The 21,257-nt window shown below is 36.8% G+C and overlaps 1 protein-coding gene across 1 annotated transcript; it reads right to left on the bottom strand.

Moving 5' to 3' along the window:
- Positions 1-278: 278 nt before the first annotated feature.
- On the bottom strand, positions 279-20,110 carry LOC113137285 (adhesion G-protein coupled receptor F1-like). The gene is made up of 20 exons (XM_026318826.1): positions 20,010-20,110; positions 19,850-19,898; positions 16,088-16,231; positions 15,744-15,911; positions 15,492-15,536; positions 14,528-14,671; positions 14,184-14,351; positions 13,931-13,975; positions 13,252-13,383; positions 10,069-10,175; positions 9,925-9,983; positions 9,704-9,840; positions 9,593-9,619; positions 9,330-9,499; positions 3,050-3,214; positions 1,557-2,930; positions 1,403-1,444; positions 925-984; positions 695-761; positions 279-591 (listed from the first exon to the last, which is right to left on the bottom strand). The coding sequence occupies exons 11-20, from the start codon at positions 9,936-9,938 to the stop codon at positions 521-523; spliced, it is 2,127 nt and encodes a 708-aa protein (XP_026174611.1). The 5' UTR covers positions 9,939-9,983; positions 10,069-10,175; positions 13,252-13,383; positions 13,931-13,975; positions 14,184-14,351; positions 14,528-14,671; positions 15,492-15,536; positions 15,744-15,911; positions 16,088-16,231; positions 19,850-19,898; positions 20,010-20,110; the 3' UTR covers positions 279-520.
- Positions 20,111-21,257: the final 1,147 nt, after the last annotated feature.

Genomic DNA, 21,257 nt, shown 5'->3' with positions numbered 1-21,257 from the left:
GTACCCAAAACAAAACTACATGAAACCACCTCCAGTGAACACTCAGCCCTCACTACCTCCTACACAAATGAGTACGAGGAGGAGTCAGCTTAAGTTCAACAAAGCTCTTTAGCTAGCGACACTTTACCAGTAAAAAGTTAACGCTACATTTCAAACCTTTATGCATCATCACACTCATATTACGGTTAGCGACAAACATAATGATAAGAGCTAAAATACCCACAGACTAATAACAGATAGTGACAAGAACTGAACCGTTAACTGAGCAGAGGAAAACAGCACCCACCTCTCCCACAGGAATACCGTCCAGAAAGGGGAGAGGAAGAGGCATGCTCCGTATTCTCAGAGGGAATACCACCGAAGAATAAAGAGCATTTACCGCAAACATAAGTGCGAGCTGTAGAGGCTTGGAAATCTTACTAGCCAGGGTATGCTACATTTGAGGTTGAATACAGATTTTGCGTAATTGTAACACTGAGTGACTTAAAACCTGGTTACATGTGTACAGACTGTGGCATGTTCAACTACTGACAAGTGACTCCGATGCTCCACTGCTGCCTGAGTTTGCAGGTGGTGAAACACGATGGACAGCTGAAGAATGCACAAACAAAAAAAACAAAAACAAATGAGCATAATAAATAAGCATAATAAATACTTCTTATATAAGTAAACAGTTAAATTTAAAACAACTTACATCTTTTTCTGAATAGTCGATTTATCAAATTCATTCCACTTGAAGCAGAAAGACCACCACTTGTACTCTAAAATACAAACAGAAAAAGTACATAGAAAATTAATTTTGTTAATAAGTTTTTCTATAATTATTTCTGTAGCGTTTACCAGGTATATTCAAGTATAGGTTGGAGGCACTGGTGAAGAAAACCTGAAAAACTTAGAATTGGGAAATTAAAAAAAATAACTTACCCTTGTTGGATTAGAGCCAGTGGTTGGTCTGGGTAATCTCCTTGAGAGGACAGAACGAATCTACAGGCAAAATCAAATTCATATCAGTGTCAAAATCAACTACTGTGCAATATAGAAAATATTCTACAAAATCACATTAAAAGATCTCACTTTCAGTCATCTCACACATCTAGCTAAAAAGATACATTTCCACCTTATTATACAACTCAAAGACGTGTGTTTTATGCATGTAAATAAATGTGACCCAGATATTTTTCTTACAGTTCATATGTAGATTATTTTTATCTTTTAAGTGGATAATTACAGTAATTTTTTATTGAGTGGGAGACCTACACTCAGTGTCTGGGGTAGTGGTGAGTGCATCACATATAGACAGTTGGAGAACTGAAGCTGCTCCTGCTCTGCTAACATGAGGCTCATGAGGCTAAGTTAGAGCAGTCAATGTGTGACAGTATAAACATACATAAATCCAACATACCTTGGAATCAGATAGTGTCCCAAACACTAAAATGAAAAAACCCTAAAGAAAATCAACATGTATTTTTAAATTATCAGAAAAAAGGATACAAAATGTTTTATCACACAAATATATGTATTAAATTAGAGGTTTGTATTTTAGTCAGTGTAAATACCTGTAGTGAATTGAAGAACGCAAAAGCTATATGGATTCCTTTATCTGTCGATGATACCATGGTTCCCACTCCCAAAGACCAGGTCAGTCCAAATAATGGAGTCAAAATGATCACACATCTTGCAACAACCACCAGCGTGTGTCTCTCATCTCGTTGGGTGATGTCTCCCACACCTCTTCTCAGCATTTTAAACAAGACCACGATTACAATTAACATGTTGATCAAAACTATGGTCAAGGCAGGTATCACCAAGGCCAGCAAGGCCTTTGTGTCACTCCAGTTGAGCCAACAACCATCAGTTTTCCGGATGTATCCATGTCCTGGTGCTGTGACAGCAACAGTAATAGCTGCTATAATCAGAGGGCAGCCGTAGCCTAAACTGAAGCCAGTGGCCAACATGGTTGACTTGGACATGTGGGAGAAAACCATGACTGTCCGATAAAAGAGCAGAAGGCCTGACACGAGCATCCAAAAGAACAGGGCAAGGTAGAAAAAGTGCATAAAAAATGTTGCTGTGCTACATGGTCCAACTGGAAGTGTAAGGTCCTTCCCTTGGTTTTCAAGAGGGTTATTAGCAATAGCAGCAGCTATGATGAAACAGATGTCTGCGATCAACAGGGACAGGGCAGTGTTAACAATGGAAACATGACGCATGAAGGCAGTGCTGTTTCTGGTAACAGCTTTCCAAACGTAGCCTTCAATAATGAGACATATAACTAAGCTTGCCAGAGAGATCCCAACTCCAACATAAGTGATTATATCCAAGGCCTCTGTCAGTGATGGAGGGATGTCTGTTGCCATCAGAAGGGAAAAGGAGGTGAGGTGGTTGCAGCGGCAGGTTACTGTGTTATTTATGTCAGAAACAAACTTACACCCTCTATCATCCCATGCACCAAGATTTTGAAGAAGTGTGAAGTTCCAGAAGACACACTGTGGGTTCAGTGTCAGAGACTTGTTTACCTTGTTATAACTGAGAGTGACATTTTTAATTGTTGCATTTATTTTGACAAGCACCACAGCAGCATTGATGGCAGTTCCCTTGTTGGTGGCATTAAATGTGGAGTTCCGTACTGGCATTACATTATTAAGGGTGGAGAAGGTGATAGTGGTGATAAAAGTGTTGGTAATGCCAGTGTTTGGTATATCTATGATGATGCTGGAGTTGAGGTCTGCATAGAAGGAGTTGTTGAACATGGTTCTGTTGAGCAGGATCCGTTGAGCTGAGTTGGAAAACTCCCCAACCAACCTGTCAGACAGAGTCTCCATTGAACCCAGGAGTTTTGAGATGGTATTGAGAGCATCATTTGCATTTAGAACTGCCCAGGACTGTGTTGCACCATCACCAATGATGACGTCAACTGTGTTTAGAACATCCTGCAGATTAAAAAAATAATTTCATTGTGAGGACACAACTTCATCAAAAAGACCAAAACTACAGCTGTTGCCGTTGACATTTTTTTTTAAAAAGCTACATAGTACAAAATTTATTTTACCTGCATGACAGTAGCATTAACCGTATGGGATACATTAGCAATATTGTTCAGGATTGTAACAATAGTTGATATTGTTAAAGGTGATTTTACAATTTCTGTTTTGTTCTCCCGGACAGTTTGACTTAGATTCATCACAAAATTTGGCACTTTTTCCTCAGTCAAATTCTGAAAGAAAGAAACATCAGAAAGACAAAAATCAATTATGACATCACATTTTGTTAGTATAGGATTGCAAATTATTTGCGACAAATGCATAGAGGTCTTACTTTCTGTCCAAAATTTGTCACTTAACCCTTTGTTGTAGTGCCATTTTTTGGAGCATGTTAATTCACTATACATCAATGCAATGCCTATATCCCAAATTTTAATAATATGTATCTAATAAGTCCACCTACTAAATAAATTAAGGCTTAAATAGTGCAACATCTCCTTTTTTTACACATATTTTTCTAAATATAGAAATGTCATAGCTGTATCCCTTGAAATTGTAAAAAGTTGTACAAAGTCGTGCTGCTGAGATGGATTGGACTGACAGCAATCTCCAAGCTATCTTTCTCCAGAATCTCAGTGACAAGATCAAGGCAGAACTCATCTATTATGACATCCCCAAGACCCTTGATGCCCTGGTAGAGAGGGCCATCAAGGTTGATAATCGACTACGGGGCCATCGGCCTTTATCCATTAAGAGGGGAAATATTCTGAATTGTAGTGACAAGTGCCATGCAACATGCCTATCTTCTGATTATCTCCACACAGATAACCCACTACCTGTCAGAGACCAATGCAATATGGACTTGGAAGCTTATATCAAAGATTCCTTAAGGTCTGGCATAATCTGCCCATCCTCCTCTCCAGCAGTGTTAATTTTGACAGCAGATTTTAATTTAGTTTTAGTCATAGTCTTTTGACTAAAATGCAATTTTAGTTTTAGTCATATTTTAGTCATCTGCTTTGTTTTAGGTTTAGTCGACTAAAATCTATTGGATTTAATTTAAGTGTAATTTAGTAAAACTATTGTAATATACAAAATATTCTAAATTAAAATTAAATGAAAAACAAGTTTCATTAAATATATATGGAATATGGCCTTTCCATAAAAGACCAAAAATTAGATATGCATTGTTTATAACTTGCATATGACATTCTTCATTCTTTAAAGCAAAAGTGCAACTCCAAAATATTTAAGAGACAAACTGTATTTAGCAGTAATGCCATTGCATCAAATGTGAAATTGACCCATATATCTTCTCTTTGTTTTCAGCTGTTTCCATTTCATTATAGTTTAAGTCAGAGACAAACCCAGTGCGTCTAAGAAGATTAATTCTGATTGCATCTTTTCTAAAAACGTCCCTCACTCACATTTTCGTCTCGTTTTTATTAGTCAACGAAAATGTCTGTTACGTGTTGGGGTGCTGGAAGGAGGAAGGAAAGACAGGACCCAAACGCAGGACAACGAGGCTTTAATAAGACTCCTGGAAATTCCAGGGCTCAGGAAAATAAACCCAAATATTACCAGGTGTCACGGTTAACATATAGTTGCCGGCGTGGCGGCGTACTCTGCCACATAAGGCGTATAACAAAACACAAAATAATCAGCAACCATCTACACACATCAACACGGGTTAACATAGGTTAACAGGCTAATGCTTCTGCACCGAACAAAGGAACACCGGCAGTATATATAGCCGGCAGAGAAACCAAGTAATTGGACACAGGTGGGAATACTCAGTGACCAACCTAAAGCTGCCGGGGACCGATGCAGGGGGAAAACAGGAAGCCCTTTCAGTATAAAGGTCCCCGGCAGGAAGTCCCAAAAGGGGACTCATAACAATGTCAGTATATTTTTATTTAGTTTTCGTCATCATCACTTAATTTTTATTTAGTTAACGTCTCGTTTTCATCAGTGAAAACTTGTCGTTGCCGAAAATTATAACGAAAATACTTCGTCAGCGAAATTAACACTGGTCTCCAGTTGCATGCGGGTTCTTTTTTGTTTGACCTCAGAAATGCTTACCACTTAGTCAGAATTCAGGATGGGGACTAATGAAAAAATGTAGATGCATATATGGTGGTTTTCAAAGAATTCTAACAAAATTTGTCATGCTGTCTTTCAAACTGACATTAAGACTGTATTAAAACTATATATTAAGAGTCACTGCATTGCAGTATAGTTCAATTTCTTTGTTTTTAAAAAACTTTATACAAAATACACCATGCTATCCTTCAAATTAACATTAAGAACGCTGTTTAAATTATATATTAATGTATCTTAATTTCAGTGTCTTTCATGTGTTTCAGTTCATTTTCAGTCACTTTTTTCCATTGCTTGTGACTTTGTGACTTATTTCCTCTGTCTCCTCCTCTTCATCTCTTTTCATTTGATGATGGCTCTGTTGAAGTCAAACTGTTCATGAGAAAGTCCAGGCTCTGGAATGACCATAAGATTTGTGAGACTTGTATTCAATGAATTTCTGAATTTAGTTTTGATCCTGTTTTGTGTGCTGAGTCCACTTTCACATGACACACTTGCAACTGGTATGACCATGGCTATCTGAATGAGCTTCTCCATTTCAGTGAAAACATGACTATGTTCACTTAACACAGTCTCTGCAAACTGCTGAAAGGTATATGAATTACAGGAGACCGTGACTTGCTTCGGCATCGTAAACTCCTGGTGAGCTTCTGGCACTTTCACATTAGATGAAAAGTGTTTCAGCAGGTTGTCTAATTTCTCTACATTGTAGAAACTGAAACTCTCCAAAGACTGTTTAGCAGCGATGGCCTTCTTTGGCTTGTGAACCATGAAAAAAGATTGATTGTGTCAGCGGGTAATTTTCTGTCAGTCTCATCAATCAAGGATCCCACACACCTGCTCTTCATGCTATCAAAAGCTGACTTTTGAGTAATAAAGTAATAAAAAATAAATAATAAATTATATATTAAGTTAAATAATAAAATAAAAAAGTAATATGGCATTCAAATTGTTTGTCTCCTTTAAATTTGTTTCCCTCAAGACAGCTGAAGAATTCTTGTTCTGCAGGACCAGGATGGGCTATTAATTGTCTTAGTGCTGCTTTGGTACCCTGGATCATTGGCTGGAACATAGAGAAGTCCAAGTCTTCTCTTTGAAAATGCTTGGAAAGAAGGACTACATGTATAAGCGCATCCTTTATCATGTGACACAGGGCCACAAAGTTGAACTGCCGAACAGCAATCAATAACCCTTTGGCATTTTCTGAGTTCTGACTGTAAGAGGTAACCATGTGTTCCAGGACACCTCTTAGGGCTTTCAAGGATCTACACATACTGCACTGTGAACTGATAGCCATCTCACTGTGTGTGGCTGGTTAAACTTGAGTTGTTGCTCGTCTTTGCAGTTCATAAAGTTTGTTGCTTTTGACACCAGAGCCAACCACTCAACAGGAGGATGGCCCAGCACAGGAGGAGCAGCTCCTCAGGACCACAGTCAGCTGTGCAACAGGACACTCTTTTAAAGACAGTGAGGTACACATTTTGGACAGGGAAGATAGATGGTTTGAAAGAGGAGTCAAAGAACCTATCTGTGTCCAAGCAGAGAAACCCTCTCTCAACAGGGGTGGAGGACTCAGACATAATCTATCTTCAATATACCAGGCTGTCCTTTCATCTGCTCCCAGCAAATTAAGGAACAAATCCAATGTTTCTCGGGAAGAACAGACTCTGCAGACAGTAGGAGAATCAGAATGAGTCCACCATTAGATCCTAATGACCCTCATCTGAGCTCACTCCTTTGGTCACTTAATGAGCCTATTCAGACCAGGTGTGAAGTGAAACCAACTCAGGGGTGTGGGTCTGGCGACTCTCACCTGATTTGCTTAGCTCACTTAGTGAGCCTATTGGGCCAAGGGTGGAGTGAAACCAACCCAGGAAATAAATTTGGAGGTTCTAGTCCAGCCTCTCTCAGATTGATGAAGCCACTTGGATGGGTGGCGAAACGTTTCAGCCTTAAAGAACTGATAGTCCAGTTGCCATGACTCAACCTCTAGATAAACTCCTCTGGACGACTGAGAATATTCACAGACATACTTAAATATATTACATTTCTGTATGGGGGTGCTGCTCAGTGTGCCACATGTTACTTGTTCCACTGCCTTCTTTAATGATAATGATAGAGTACAGTCTCTTAGCTATTCACAGGCAGTTCGTGAGCACCATAGGCTTCGGTGACGGTCTGACAGAAGAGCTGGTGACGTCGAATCCTATTTGAAGGTGAAATTCAATAAGTTTGTATAGCATCTGCTACACTTACATTTGTAAATTTTGAAGATTTGCTCTTCAAAGGGGGAAATACAGTCCAAAATATCAAAGCAAGTTGAGTCACTAAATGAAAAAAAGTCCTCAGGGCACAGAAAGGAGACAGAGGAACAAACTGAATTAACAAGGGACATATCCAGGACATAGGCTACAACTGTCACATTCTTTGTGTCAAGCCACTCTTGAACCAGAGACAACCTCAAAGGGGACCTCACTTGGGTTGACAAATAAGGACTGGACTGTTGCTCAGTGGTCCAAAGTTCTCTTTTCAGATGAAAGTAAGTTTTGCATTTCATTTATAAATCAAAGTCCCAGAGTCTGGAAGAAGAGTGGAGAGGCACAGAATCCAAGTTGCTTGAGGTCAGTTTCCAGTAGTGGTGGATTGGGGAGCTATGTCATCTATTGGTAGTGGTCCACTGTGTCTTATCAGGTCCAAGGTCAGCGCAGCCATCTACCAGGGAGTTTTAGAGCACTTCATGCTTCCCTCTGACCAGCTTTATGGAGATGCTGATTTCATTTTCCAGCAGGCACCTGCCCACACTGCCAAAAGTACTAATATCTGTTGGAGACATATGGTATGTCCAAGGAGAGTGATGGAAGAAACTTCAAATGTCCGTTAGAGCTATAGATATGTGATATTTCAGTTTTTCTTTTTTAGTAAATTTGCAAAAATTTCTACATTTCTGTTTTTTTCTGTCAAGATGGGGTGCTGAGTGTACATTAATGAGAAATAAAATGAACTTTTTTGATTTTGGCAAATGGCTGCAATGACACAAAGAGTGAAAAATTCAAAGGAGTCCGAATACTTTCCATACCTACTGTAGGAGGGGGATATGGGTGTTGAGAGTTATTATGAACCAATTTCCTGGTAATGTAACTACACTGCCAGAGGTAGGGGATAAAATCCAAGGGTCGTATTTTGTCCAAAATACAATGAACTGTTTCACCCAAAACTGGAATTACAGGTGATTGACAATAGGGGGGCAGAAGAAAGGGGAAATGACATAGAAGAGGGTCCCTGTATGGGATGCAACAATCACAGCATAAATTGTGTTTTTAGGATTAACATGCCCCAAAATGTTTTCTATTAAAGAGAACTGTACAACAACCTGGGTTTGCCTGACTGAGTAGGTAGCTCTTTTTATTAAATTATCTCTGACTTTCTGTGGAGTGATCCATCCCATTAGTTGCATTACCACTTCTGCTAAAGTCGGAGTACACATAACATTAGAATGTGTTACAATGCAGTTGTCCATTAAAGACATTGTAACTTCAAATTAAAAAAATACAAAAACACATGCTTCAAAAGAGATATTATAAATAACATGTACCCTTTCTGAATTGAATCCACTCAGGGGTTTTGTTGCTGCAGCCTGACTTGGTCTGGTATGATATATAGCTTATGGTCAGTAATATCAGCCTTTCAACATTTCTCTGCATAACTTAAATCAGTAAGGTTAGTAAAATAAATAAATAGTGTTTGCTTCTTTTTTTAGTTTACTTCTAAGATAAATACACTGACAATAGGCAGTGACATAATTAAACTCGTGTGTCAAGAACAACCATAAGTTAGAAAGACTGACAGAAATAGCTTGCTATAGTCATCTAGATGTTGAGTCATGGCAACTGGACATCTAGTTTTTAGGTCAGCCTTATCAGACTAATGAACCTACTTCTATGAAATGTATGGATAACTTCACTTGGACGACTGAGAATCTTCACAGACTTGCCACAGTCAAGTCACCATTAGTGTCTATTTATACAAGACCCACTAAGGCTATAGTAACAAAGTCTTAAATTGAGCAAGGGTTTATTTTAATAAAAAATTCAACTTCTCATTTGTTATTTCTTCAGAAGTTACACTGACTCATGTTAAAAAAACTATTATATTATAATAGTTATATTAAACTATTTAACTTTTGGCTAAATTAGATTGTGTTTTACCTTACAGTGATAAGTGTGTGTGGTAAATCAGTTCATCACATACCTGTGAAACATTGATTAATCTCTTGATTGTTGTTAGGATGCAGTTGTCCTGAAGTTTCCATGTTGATTCCTGACAGATCACAGTCTTGCTTCCCTCCTGACCTTGATCACATGTTACGATTTTTTTGTCCCCTTCCAGCCCAGTCCCATACTGAGAATCGTTGCATTTAGCTACTTAACAGTACAATAATGTATTAGTAAATTAAGTTTAAAACAAAAAAAAAAAAACATACAAATACTGAATCATTGTGGCTCACACTTTACCAGTAGAAGGATTGTTTGAATTTTCACCTATTGGAGAAAGTCAAAGAGATCAGTTAGAAACTCAGTGAAGTTAAACAAAAACCTCATATATTACTAACTTTTTTAACTTACTGAAAACTGCAGAAGCCGAGCCAATGACAGGGGCAATGTCCTTTAATGAATTTGAAAGGTTTTGATTTGCGTTGACTATTTCATCCGCATTGATTTGTGTTGTCTGAACAGTGAAGTCTACAATTGTGCTTCCTTGTCTGTAAAAACAAGTCAAAGTTGTGATAAAGAATGAGGTTTCATTCCTGCATCCAATTCTTTTTAAATACTCAAGTATTTCATACCTGAACCCAGTCATAGAAACACTGGTAAACCCTTGTATGGTTTTGTACTGCCCTTCTAACTGTGGAGAGATATTGTTAATGATCACTGCATTACAATACAAACAAATGACAAAAAATGTAAATGAGTATTGGGTTTGTATTTACCAATGGCTGAATCTTTTGGTTGAGGTCCTTGGACTGAGGACTGTTTGGATCACTTAAATTTGCAGTGAAAGTGTAGTTCAGTGTGACTGATATGTTCACTCTATATACTGTTTTTAAAAAAAACAACAAAAAAAACAAATATTTCAATATTATACATTGAAACTGTACTGACAAACAAACACATACAACATAAGTGTAAACTAAGTACATACAAAGACATTGTTTTTATAATATCTTGGTCACTTCCAGAAAGAAGCACAAGGCTCTTTTTAATACTTTGTACTACTATTTATTTGCTTTGGCAGCAAATAAATACAGATCGGTACTGTATATACTGTGAAGCTGTTACTCTGGAAACAATTTTGTTCCTAAAATTTTGATAAATTAGTGACTGGTGAAGTTTAAATAAACAGCCCACTATTATTTAATGTTATTTGATAAACCTCAGATAATTTACCGAAATAAACTTTGGTAGCTATGTTCACCCCTTTTTGTTGAGGTTATAAATATTTTTATATATATAAAACTATATTTATTTCTATACAGCAATATAATCAGTTAATTCCTATGTCAACAGAAGCACTAGATTAAGTTGTCATGCCATAATACACATATATAATACAATAAAAGGCCATTAAGCCATTTTAAAAATAGGGTAAAATTAGTAACTTGAATAAAAAAAAATAATAAAAAAAAACATGTGTGATGCCCCATGTGTGTCATCTTGGGGGTGTGTCTTTTCTTTGTCTGCAGGTGTGTAGAGTGGCTCAACACACATGGAACTTGTGTGGAGAGTCTATTTAAGCCACTGCAGTTAATTGCTCAGGCTCTCTCTCTGCTGCCGTCTACAGGCACACCACATGTTTGATTTGGCTTGATTACCTGTATTAAGTTATTCTTTTGATTTGGTTTTTCAACACCTACCTACACACACTCTTCACTCATGCACACTTTACTGACACTACTGATTTCCCACACATCGTAATGTAATTATTTAATTTGACTATATAATTTCGTTCACTTTGGTTTCATTTGGTCTAAGTAGGCTCAATAAAGTATTTATTTGAACATTTACATGGTGTTGTGACCCTTTGAGTCAGGTCATGACAACATATATACATACATTTTTCTAAAACTCTAAGTTACTCTTGTATTAGTGAGTGACCTACATTTCTAATTCATAATACATTCATGTGAAGAATTACACTTTCTGTCAGTTCCGTGGTTGTTTTGTATCATGACATCACAAATCATCCGTACCAGGTCTTTAGGCAAAAAATACAAACTCAGATGACAAACAACATATCACATATTTCATGGTGTCATTATGTATTTAAATTAGCATTAAATTAGGTTGGGATCTGGATTTTGACTTGGTTATTGTAACACCTCAATTCCTTTTATTTTGAGCCATTCTGTTGTAGATTTTCTACTGTGCTTGGGATTATTGCACCTGCTGTATGACCCAATTGGTATGAGGTGCTTGTACTGATAAGCTGTGTTTGGTTTTCTGTTTGTGTCATTGTGCCTTATTGCCAGACATCTCCACTTTGGCCTGGTCTCACCTTTGCAAACCTAAATCATGTTGCCATGTTATTTTTAAGAGCAGAGGCTTTCTCCTAGCAAACCTTCCATCCTCATTCATTTGTGTTGTCTGAACAGTGAAGTCTACAATTGTGTACAGTATTTTTAACTGTACTGTCATTAACTTTAACATTTAACATGCTAACTGGGGCCTGTAGTCCTACATGTAGCTCTTCGGTTTTTGGTATTCTTGGGCTGAAATCACTGGGATGTCCACAACTGGGAAGACTGGCAACTATCTGGCATGTTTTCCACTTGTGAATAATGTTTCTCACTGTAGAATGATAAACTTCAAAATGTTTGGAAATGGCCATATAACACTTCCCAAATTAATGGACAGCAACAATTGCTTCACTGAGATTATTGCTGTCTTTTCTCCTTGGCATTGTTTTCTGACATCTGAAGGCTCCAGACCAGCAAACTGTCAAAACGTCTCCTTTTATAGAGGGGGTCACACTTTCTGTTTATCAAATAATCAATTGATCAACGTGCATTTGTTCAGCAACACCTGGCTGCTAATTACCTTCTTATTTCCTATGGAAACAGTAAACAGTACTTTCACACACTGCTTCTGCATTTTGGCTTAGTTTCTGTTAAAGTTTCTCGTGTGTTGTTGGTAATCTGAGTTTGTACTTACCTAATTTTGAAACCAGGGTGTAGAGTCTGAAAAAGTTGTCAGACTAGTTGTTTTATTTCTCCATTCATACAGTTCAATAAATCAATAAATAAAAAATAAAATCCTGGTTAGACAAAAGACACTGGTCTACAAGTTTTGGGAAATCAACCTCTGGGATAAAATATGCAAATTCTTACATATTTAGATTAGATGAATTAGAAAACAGGTGATAAATGTGCTGGTTATACACAGGCATATCTGCCATGGGAGGGGTTTGTCTGATGATCAAGATGCCTCGTACGTTTTCGACAAAGGATGGTAGAACAATAAAAACCATACCATATGAAAGTTTATAAATTTATCTTCACTACTGATTATTACTTAACTGCAATGTCCTGGTCTTTTATTAGCAAATGTCAAGGTTTTTGTGTTGATTTTTGTGAATAACTGGTCCCAGTGTGGGTGTGGTTATCCACTTTGCTTTCTAGGTTTGAATTCTCAGACAATTCAGACACAGCAACAGTTATACTTCTTTATCTTTACTGACGTGATTGTTTTTATGATCAATCAGTCGGTGTAAGAACAGTGATCTCTCCTTGTAGATACATTGTGGATTTATTCTCAGTTCAGAATAAAATCTACAGGCTCCATAGTACTTTATTACACTGGCACTTTGGGGATAGGCCTATTAGAAAAATTGTTATTCACATCATCTTTTGTTAAGCCTCAAGATATGACTGTTAGAGCCACAAGCCATGATTTAATTTAAAAAGTGAAAATGTCGATATTAAAAAAAAATACATTATCGAAAAGAATTTGTAGTGATTTTCAGGTGAAATGTATCCATGTTGAAACTGCATTATATTTAGAATGAAAGAAACTACATTTTAAAGTAAAACTACTGAATAATGTTTACTTTCTTTTACGTGTCAAATATGCTTAAAACAAATGGGGTTATAAGACTATAGTAGCCTATGACTTACCTTTTCCTGTTGTACTGGTAGCAGTTGTACTGGTAGTAGTGGTAAGGGTAGAGGTTGTGGTTTTGGTAGGAGCAGCTGTTGTGTGTGGCGATGTAGAAGTGGTTTCTGATGTTGATGTGGTCCCAGTAGGAGCTGAAAAAACAGCAGTATAACAGTATTTACAATTACCTGGAATTTCATTAAGTTACAGAGATCAGTAGTCATTTAACAATGTATAAGCACTGCAAGTCACAAAACAGTGTTTTAACACAAATATTTCATACTGAGCTAATTAGCTAGTACCTAATATAACATGTTAAAGTAGTGAAATAGCTATTTTAAAGCATTAAGATTTAAAGTGTATGCCTCCAAAAAAATAAATCCAATCAATTAATAACATTAACTCTACTGCTGCAATTCTCGAGTTTTAGGATTTAGGTGTGAGCTCAGGAAGTTTGTCTGTGAGCAGACATGCAGGTTAAAAGAAAGCATTACAAAGGTTGTAAAGGTAATCACGAAATTATGGTCTCATATTCAAAAACAAGGACACTTTTTCTTGAAATTTTGTAGTGGAAGATTTGGAATCTACAAAACCATATTATTAGAATACTTTCATTTTGATACTAAAAGTTGTCTAGAAGATTTTATTGTACATTTTACTGTGTTTTTCACATTGTAACACTTTTTGTTGAACACTTACGTGTTCCAGGTGTTTGTGGTGTTGGGACTGTTTTGTTGTTAAAATCTAGGGTACAATCAGAAAAAAACAGAAATATAGACATGAAACTAAATATATGAATTTCAATTCAATATAAAATATTGTGTAGTTTCAGTCAAATGATGTCCACTAAAGTGGTACAGATGCCTAACAGAATATTCTGAACTGGTAATGGCACACATGTTCACTGTAACTGAGCCATGACAGTAAGTTGTATGAAGCTCTCAGCTCTTACCTGTCAGTGGCTGACAATAAACACCATCTGGAGGAATAGCATTGATGCATCCACATGTATTGTTAACTTTATTATTGTCACATGTCCCAGAAGTGGAGCACGTGTTATAAGGCCAACCAAACTGCTCTTCACATTTGCATTGGTAAGTTGAATTACTGGGGTAACAAACTGCAGAGACAGTTAAAAACATACACATAAACACATTAAATGTCAGATTGTTTGTATAATGTTAAAATCAGTGTTGTGTTGTTCTCACCTGTAAAACTTTAGGCATTAGAGATTTGTATTGTAATTTTTCTTATAATTTCAAAATACATATCACGACAAGCTCTACTTGTCTTTACCTGCAGTCAGAGCAGCCTCTGAGATGTTTGTTTTTCCACTGATTTGAACAGGGAAAGTGATATTTTTCAGAGCCTTTCTCAGCTGATCTGTATCTGTAGTGTTCACCCCTAGGACAATGTTGTATTCATAAAGAACAGGAGAGACTGTTGGAGAAGAGAATATAATTAAAATCATTTTGTCAGTATGTTGTTCCAGATTCATGTGATGTGATCACGTGTGACAGTTTTACTGTATAAACACCATGCAAATAGTTGAAAGCTTTTGAGAGCAGTATGAGGGCATATAATATTTTCATTCATAATTTACCTACTTCAGATATTATCATGCCAATCAATGGCCCATTATCATTTCTTATCAGGCCATAGTTATGGCTCAGGAGATCCCTTCTTCAACTATTAGTAGGTTCAGTAGGCTGTTGTCATGCAATATACCTTTTTTAATTGTAGAGTTTCAATTAAATATTCACAAGAATGGTGTCACTGATTAGCTTAATTAAATAATTACAAATGTTCTAATTTAATTTCACCCATTTTTGTTGATTTTGCTGGTTTTTAGTCTGAAAAGACAATTTCATTATAATGCCTTCTCTCAGATAATAAACCAAATAATTGTGAGCAAGTCTAAATGATTTGTTGTGTATTTTACCGCATCTTTGTGTTAAAAGTTTTCTTTTTTGCAATTTCTACTTGTTACACGTAATATCAAAGAAATGTAAGGTAAGAATTATCTTAAAAAACTTGTTGAAATGGCAAACAAGTTTTATATTAACTGCCTTGCTATAAGACATAGGAGTCTTAAGTGCCCATACCTTTTGTAGCAGCAGGTTTCACGTCTACAAGTACCATTTAATTATAAAAACTTACTAACTTACTGATACTAAAAAAAAGTTGTGCAAGTCTAGAAGATTTCATTGTACATTTTACTGTGTTTTTCACATTGTAGCACTTTTTGTTGATCACTTACTTGTTCCAGGTGTTTGTGGTGTTGGGACTGTTTTGTTGTTAAAATCTAGGGTACAATCAGAAAAAACAGAAATATAGACATGAAACTAAATATATGAATTTCAATTCAATATAAAATATTGTGTAGTTTCAGTCAAATGATGTCCACTAAAGTGGTACAGATGCCTAACAGAATATTCTGAACTGGTAATGGCACATATGTTCACTGTAACTGAGCCATGACAGCAAGTTGTATGAAGCTCTCAGCTCTTACCTGTCAGTGGCTGACAATAAACACCATCTGGAGGAATAGCATTGATGCATCCACATGTATTGTTAACTTTATTATTGTCACATGTCCCAGAAGTGGAGCACGTGTTATAAGGCCAACCAAACTGTTCTTCACATTTGCATTGGTAAGTTGAATTACTGGGGTAACAAACTGCAGAGACAGTTAAAAACATACACATAAACACATTAAATGTCAGATTGTTTGTATAATGTTAAAATCAGTGTTGTGTTGTTCTCACCTGTAAAACTTCAGGCATTAGATATTTGTATTGTATTTTTTCTTATAATTTCAAAATACATATCACGACAAGCTCTACTTGTCTTTACCTGCAGTCAGAGCAGCCTCTGAGATGTTTGTTTTTCCACTGATTTGAACAGGGAAAGTGATATTTTTCAGAGCCTTTCTCAGCTGATCTGTATCTGTAGTGTTCACCTCAAGGAGAATGTTGTATTCATAAAGAACAGGAGAGACTATTGGAGAAGAGAATATAATTAAAATCATTTTGTCAGTATGTTGATCTTAATTACTTTAATTAATTATAATTATTTATTTATTAATGATTTAATAATTTATTTTACATTACATTTATTTTACATTGACATTAGTCAAAGTGGATCGTACAGTAGGCAAATGTGTTTTTCAGAAAGAGAAAACACACATAAAAGGATTTTTTTTTTCTCCTTTGAGGGAGAAGTCCCACCTGGTTTTGGTTCGTAGAAAAATATCTTTTTAAGGTAACATGAGGACTCGAGATATTATGATGGTGAGATATAGCTTTCAGAGTTGTGTTGTGATGGTCAGGACACTGAGTTCTAGTTTTTTTAAGGGTGGGAGCTAGGGATAGCCTTAGGTAGCATTAGCTAACAGACACATGGTGACACCCAGTTAAAACACAAATTAGGTTCACAGCATTTACTAATATTAATGAAAGATGCAAAGAAGGGATAAATGAGATTACATGTATAGTGTATCTTGGGTGAGTGGAGGTTCAGTAACAGTACACAGGTGCATATGTGAGATTAAGTATTAATTACACATTAGATGTTATTCCTCAACCATTTAAAATGATTAAAATCACCCATAACAAGCCTCTCGCGCAATGTCCTGAAGGTGCTGTACTCTTATTGTTAGGGCATGAGAAGCTTCATTATCAGTCTTCGGGTGGATATAAACAGCCGATTTGACTGTTGAATAGGCGTTATCAGCTTAAATCAGTCCTTTTTATATAGGTCAGTAGAAGCCTACTCACCTACTGGAGACAATGCTAGTCAATGGTGATTAGCTAATGCTGTACGTTTTTGTTTGTTTTATTGCCAAAACCTGCACAAGACATTTTATTTCTTCACACCAGGCCTTTTTTTTGCCTAAACCTAACCAACATATTTTGTTGCTTAAACCTGACCAACATGTTTTAATTCCTAAATATAGCTGAGTAGTTGTCATGCTTAAATTTAAGGGTGTAATTTACATAATGTACATGATGAAAATGATACCTACTGGAACCTACTGAACCAACTGGTAGGTTCAGTAGGTTCCAGTAGGTAATTAGGCATGAGTGAGTGACATATACACAAAATGCATATTCAATAGTAAGAGAACAGTCAAACCAGGTGATATAAACAGGAATCACTAATAGCCTAGTGAATTCTCTTGGAAGATAGAAGGGATGTAGAAATATAGAAAGGAGCTCAATATCAAACAAAAGGGAATTCCAAAGCCATCAATCTCGACAGTCTTGCTCCTTAAGCAAAGTGTCTATGAAGGCTAGGATACAAGCACTGCTATACTCCAACAGGAGCTTGACATTTGCCTGAAGTTCATCCACTTTGTTTTTAAATGACTGGACTTTGGCGAGGATAACTGAGGGAAGGGGAATCCTACAGTAACTGACTACAACATAAGCATCTGTTGCACACCATCACATCTTCCTATTTGCATTGCCATCTGCTTACACATCCTGCTTCGATTCCTGGGAAAAGTGTCCAGTAGCCGAATAATCTCTTCAGAAAAAAATGCAGTGTAGTCCATGGTACTCACACCAGTGTTGAGCAAATTCTCGGCTGTGCTGGAGGGTTTTCCCCATTTGAAATAAGTCCACATAAAAGTGACATATCAACACCAACAGAGTAAAAAACACCCTTCATAAAAGGGTAAGTCATCTTAACTGTTTAAAAACGAATCAAAAACCTGAATTTTTTACTTCCCTCACACACGTTAACACACTGGTTCTGCTGTGTCATCATATCCAGTGCCACAAACCCCCACCACAAATATGACTCAGGATTCCAAGAATGCAGGATCAGCCACACCTGCTGACCTGGTCCTACATAAGGATCCTCCTCCAACTTTGCTACATTTTGAGCCTTTTACCCCAGAGGCTCAAGAAAAGGATAAGCTAGAATGTGACTTCTGACTCCAAATTTGGAAATTGAAAATAGAGGCAGAAAACGAAAGGAGCTGGAGATTGAAGCAATAAGAATTTCTGTGGTGAAAACATCTTTGATATTTTCTGAAGGCAATGTAGCAGTAATACACCTACAATCCGATGTTAGTACTGTACAATTGCCTTGGTGCCCACTTTCTGTAAGTCAGAAATAAACTCCTATTTTAATGTATCTGGACTGGACTGGCTGAAGAAAGTGTGGAATGTTTTTGTTACAAGCAGCCACCTTTTGTTCTTTTACAATTACGCATCCTTCTTCAGAGTTGTTTAACTCCAGTCCTCAAGGGCATCCGTCCTGCTTGTTTTCCTGTCAGAATCTGCATTTTGTTATTTCCTGTTGGACCTTTATTTTGGCGGGTCATGACCAGAACTGGTTTTTGTTTTATTCTGTTCACTTTACTTTGACCTAATTAGTTATTGTTTTCACCTGTGTCTTGTTTTGTCCCTTTCCTTTATATACCTTTGTTCACTAACAGTTTAGTTGCCAGGTTGTCTGTTGATACACTCATGTCCCATGCCTAGAATGCCTGATTTTGCCATGCCTCAAGTCTGCTTTGTTTTCTCTTCTTTTGGATTTTTGATCATGGACTGCTTTTCGTTTCACCAGGTTTAAGTTAAGTTATCTGCCTCTTTTTGTATGTGTGTCCAGATCCTTTCCCCATGTTTTGTGTTCTCGCCTAGCTCCCTTTTGTTCATGCCTTGATTCCCTGTTCCTGTGTTCATGTGTCTGTGTGGTCTGATGCGTCTCCCCAGGTGTGTATGACCCAGACTGTAATCATGCCTTGATTCCCTGTTCCTGTGTTCATGTGTCTGTGTGGTTTGATGTGTCCCCAAGTATGCGTATGACCCAGACCCTGCCTTGTTCCCTTGTGTCCATGTCTGTGTCCCGTGTTCTTGTTCCATGAGTTTCCCTGCCTTGATCTGTTCCTGTTTAGCCAAGTGTTTGTTTCTTGTTTTTTTTTTTTTTTTTGTCTTGTTCTGTTAAATAAAGCTTCGAACTGAACATTGAGTACCAGAGTGGGCAATTGCTGGTCCTAAAATATAGAATAATTCCTCAAAACCCGACATTTCCAACTACCCCTGTCCTGCTCACTGCTTATTACGACAACCAATGAATTTATGTTGCCACATAACGTGTGTCTCATCATCCGCTCTCTCACTGAAAACTCCTGAGTCACATTTAGTGGAAACTAAGACAGGCCAATCTTCTGCTTCATTTGGTGTGGGAATGTTTCTAGTGAAATAGGTTAGGTCTTCAGAGTTCAGAGTGTCACTGAAATGTCATTCAGACAACCTGAGAGAGGAGGAGGAGACGCTGCTTCATCTCCCTCCACCTTGACATTGGTGCAGTTGTTCAACGTTACTTGACACGAATAAATGAATTTCATAATGCACTTCTGCTTATTGTTATGCCAAGCCTACATTCTTCATAGGCTACTTTAGACTATAATTAGACGTGACTTATGCACCAAAGTAACATATATGTTTTTATATGCCTGATGAATGTATATGTCAACAATGCTGGTTTTGCTGAAAGACACTTATACTCCATTCTGACTAATAGCCTGGAAAATACAGTAAATATATTTCTCCAGATGTCAGACTAATTATTCTACATTCAATAATATGAGTTCATCAGACTAACCATCTCTTTTCTTCCTGGAGTGAGGTAGAAAGTGTTCTTCATCATGTTCCTGAGGGAAAAATAATACTTATCAGGATCAAATTACTTTTGATGTTTATCAAAAGTGATCAAACACAAGACTCATATTTTCTGTTCAGTATCATAAATACAATCGACCTACCAGAGTCAATGGACTTAAAGATTCAGTGAAACTCCATGTTTTCAAAACAGCAAGTGTCACAAGAAAGACCAAAATGGTCAAGCCATTCTTAGAGTGCCAAAACTAAGATAGGGACCAAAAAAGAAAAAACAATGAGTGATATCATCTTTCCATCCAGTGCACATGCACAGATAATGAGTGTCTCATAACAGTTAGAACTTTAGCATCTTCAAATTTCTGAAATAAATTAGGTCAAACCAATCAGTGCCTTGAGGTTTTCTGCAGAGTTTTCCTTGGTAAAGTGAAGCACACAGAAATTTACTGAACAAAACATCCTCTGAATGAACATAAATAACTGTGCTGAACGTTCTATCTCACCCTAGAGAGATGGGAGACTTGTTTTGAATACAAGACAATGCTTTTTTTCCCTCTTTTTCTTTTTAATCCTTCAAACTTCAGAAATTTGTAAAGCTAATCATCGGTATTCTTTTCCTACCTACATCTGTGTTCTCTTTTGGATCATCATTCTAATTAACATTCATTCATCTATCCATCCATTGTCTATACCCACTTATTCCTGACTAGGGTCACAGGGATCTGTTGGAGCCTATCCCAGCTAACAACTGTAATTAATTATGTGTATGTATATAAATACCATTAGTACAAAACTGTCATAAAGTCTTTTGTGGTGTAAACTTCATTGCTGGCTAGATTATTCTCAGAGGCAATGACTTCTGAAATAAACAAGTACTGCAGAAACACAAGATCTTGAGCTTAATCTAAAACAATATTTTCACAGAAAACACACAATACTATGCAGTTTAAGTCAAAGATGTCCTACAACACTAAAAAATATATTTTCATAAAGCATAAAAACACAGATTTTCTTACCATAGTTCACAGCTCCTGTCTCTTCTGCTGTAATTCTTTTCTAATACTTCATCATAGAAGCCTGTAGAGTGCTGCAAAGAGGCTATCAAACCTGTATGGTGAACTATAAAAGGCCTAATTATCTACAGACACTGGCTCAGCTGGTTTTATTACTCCCGTAGTTTCCTTTGGATCTGTATGTATGGAATCATTCACTTCACTTTTTTTTTTTTGCTTTATTTTGGTTTGTATGTTTCTTCTAAAGGCTTTAACCGAGAGTGTTCTTAATTCATTTAATGAAGTTTAAGTTTTTATGACCTACATTAATCAAAAATAAAATTTTGATTGGGCAATACATGTGAGTAGTTACGGAAAAATGCATGAGGAACACCTCAATAA

Source organism: Mastacembelus armatus, chromosome 24 (assembly GCF_900324485.2).
Source record: "Mastacembelus armatus chromosome 24, fMasArm1.2, whole genome shotgun sequence".
NCBI lineage: Eukaryota > Metazoa > Chordata > Actinopteri > Synbranchiformes > Mastacembelidae > Mastacembelus > Mastacembelus armatus.
Note: the sequence above shows the minus strand (reverse complement) of the source record. Positions and strands in the feature narration are given on the sequence as shown.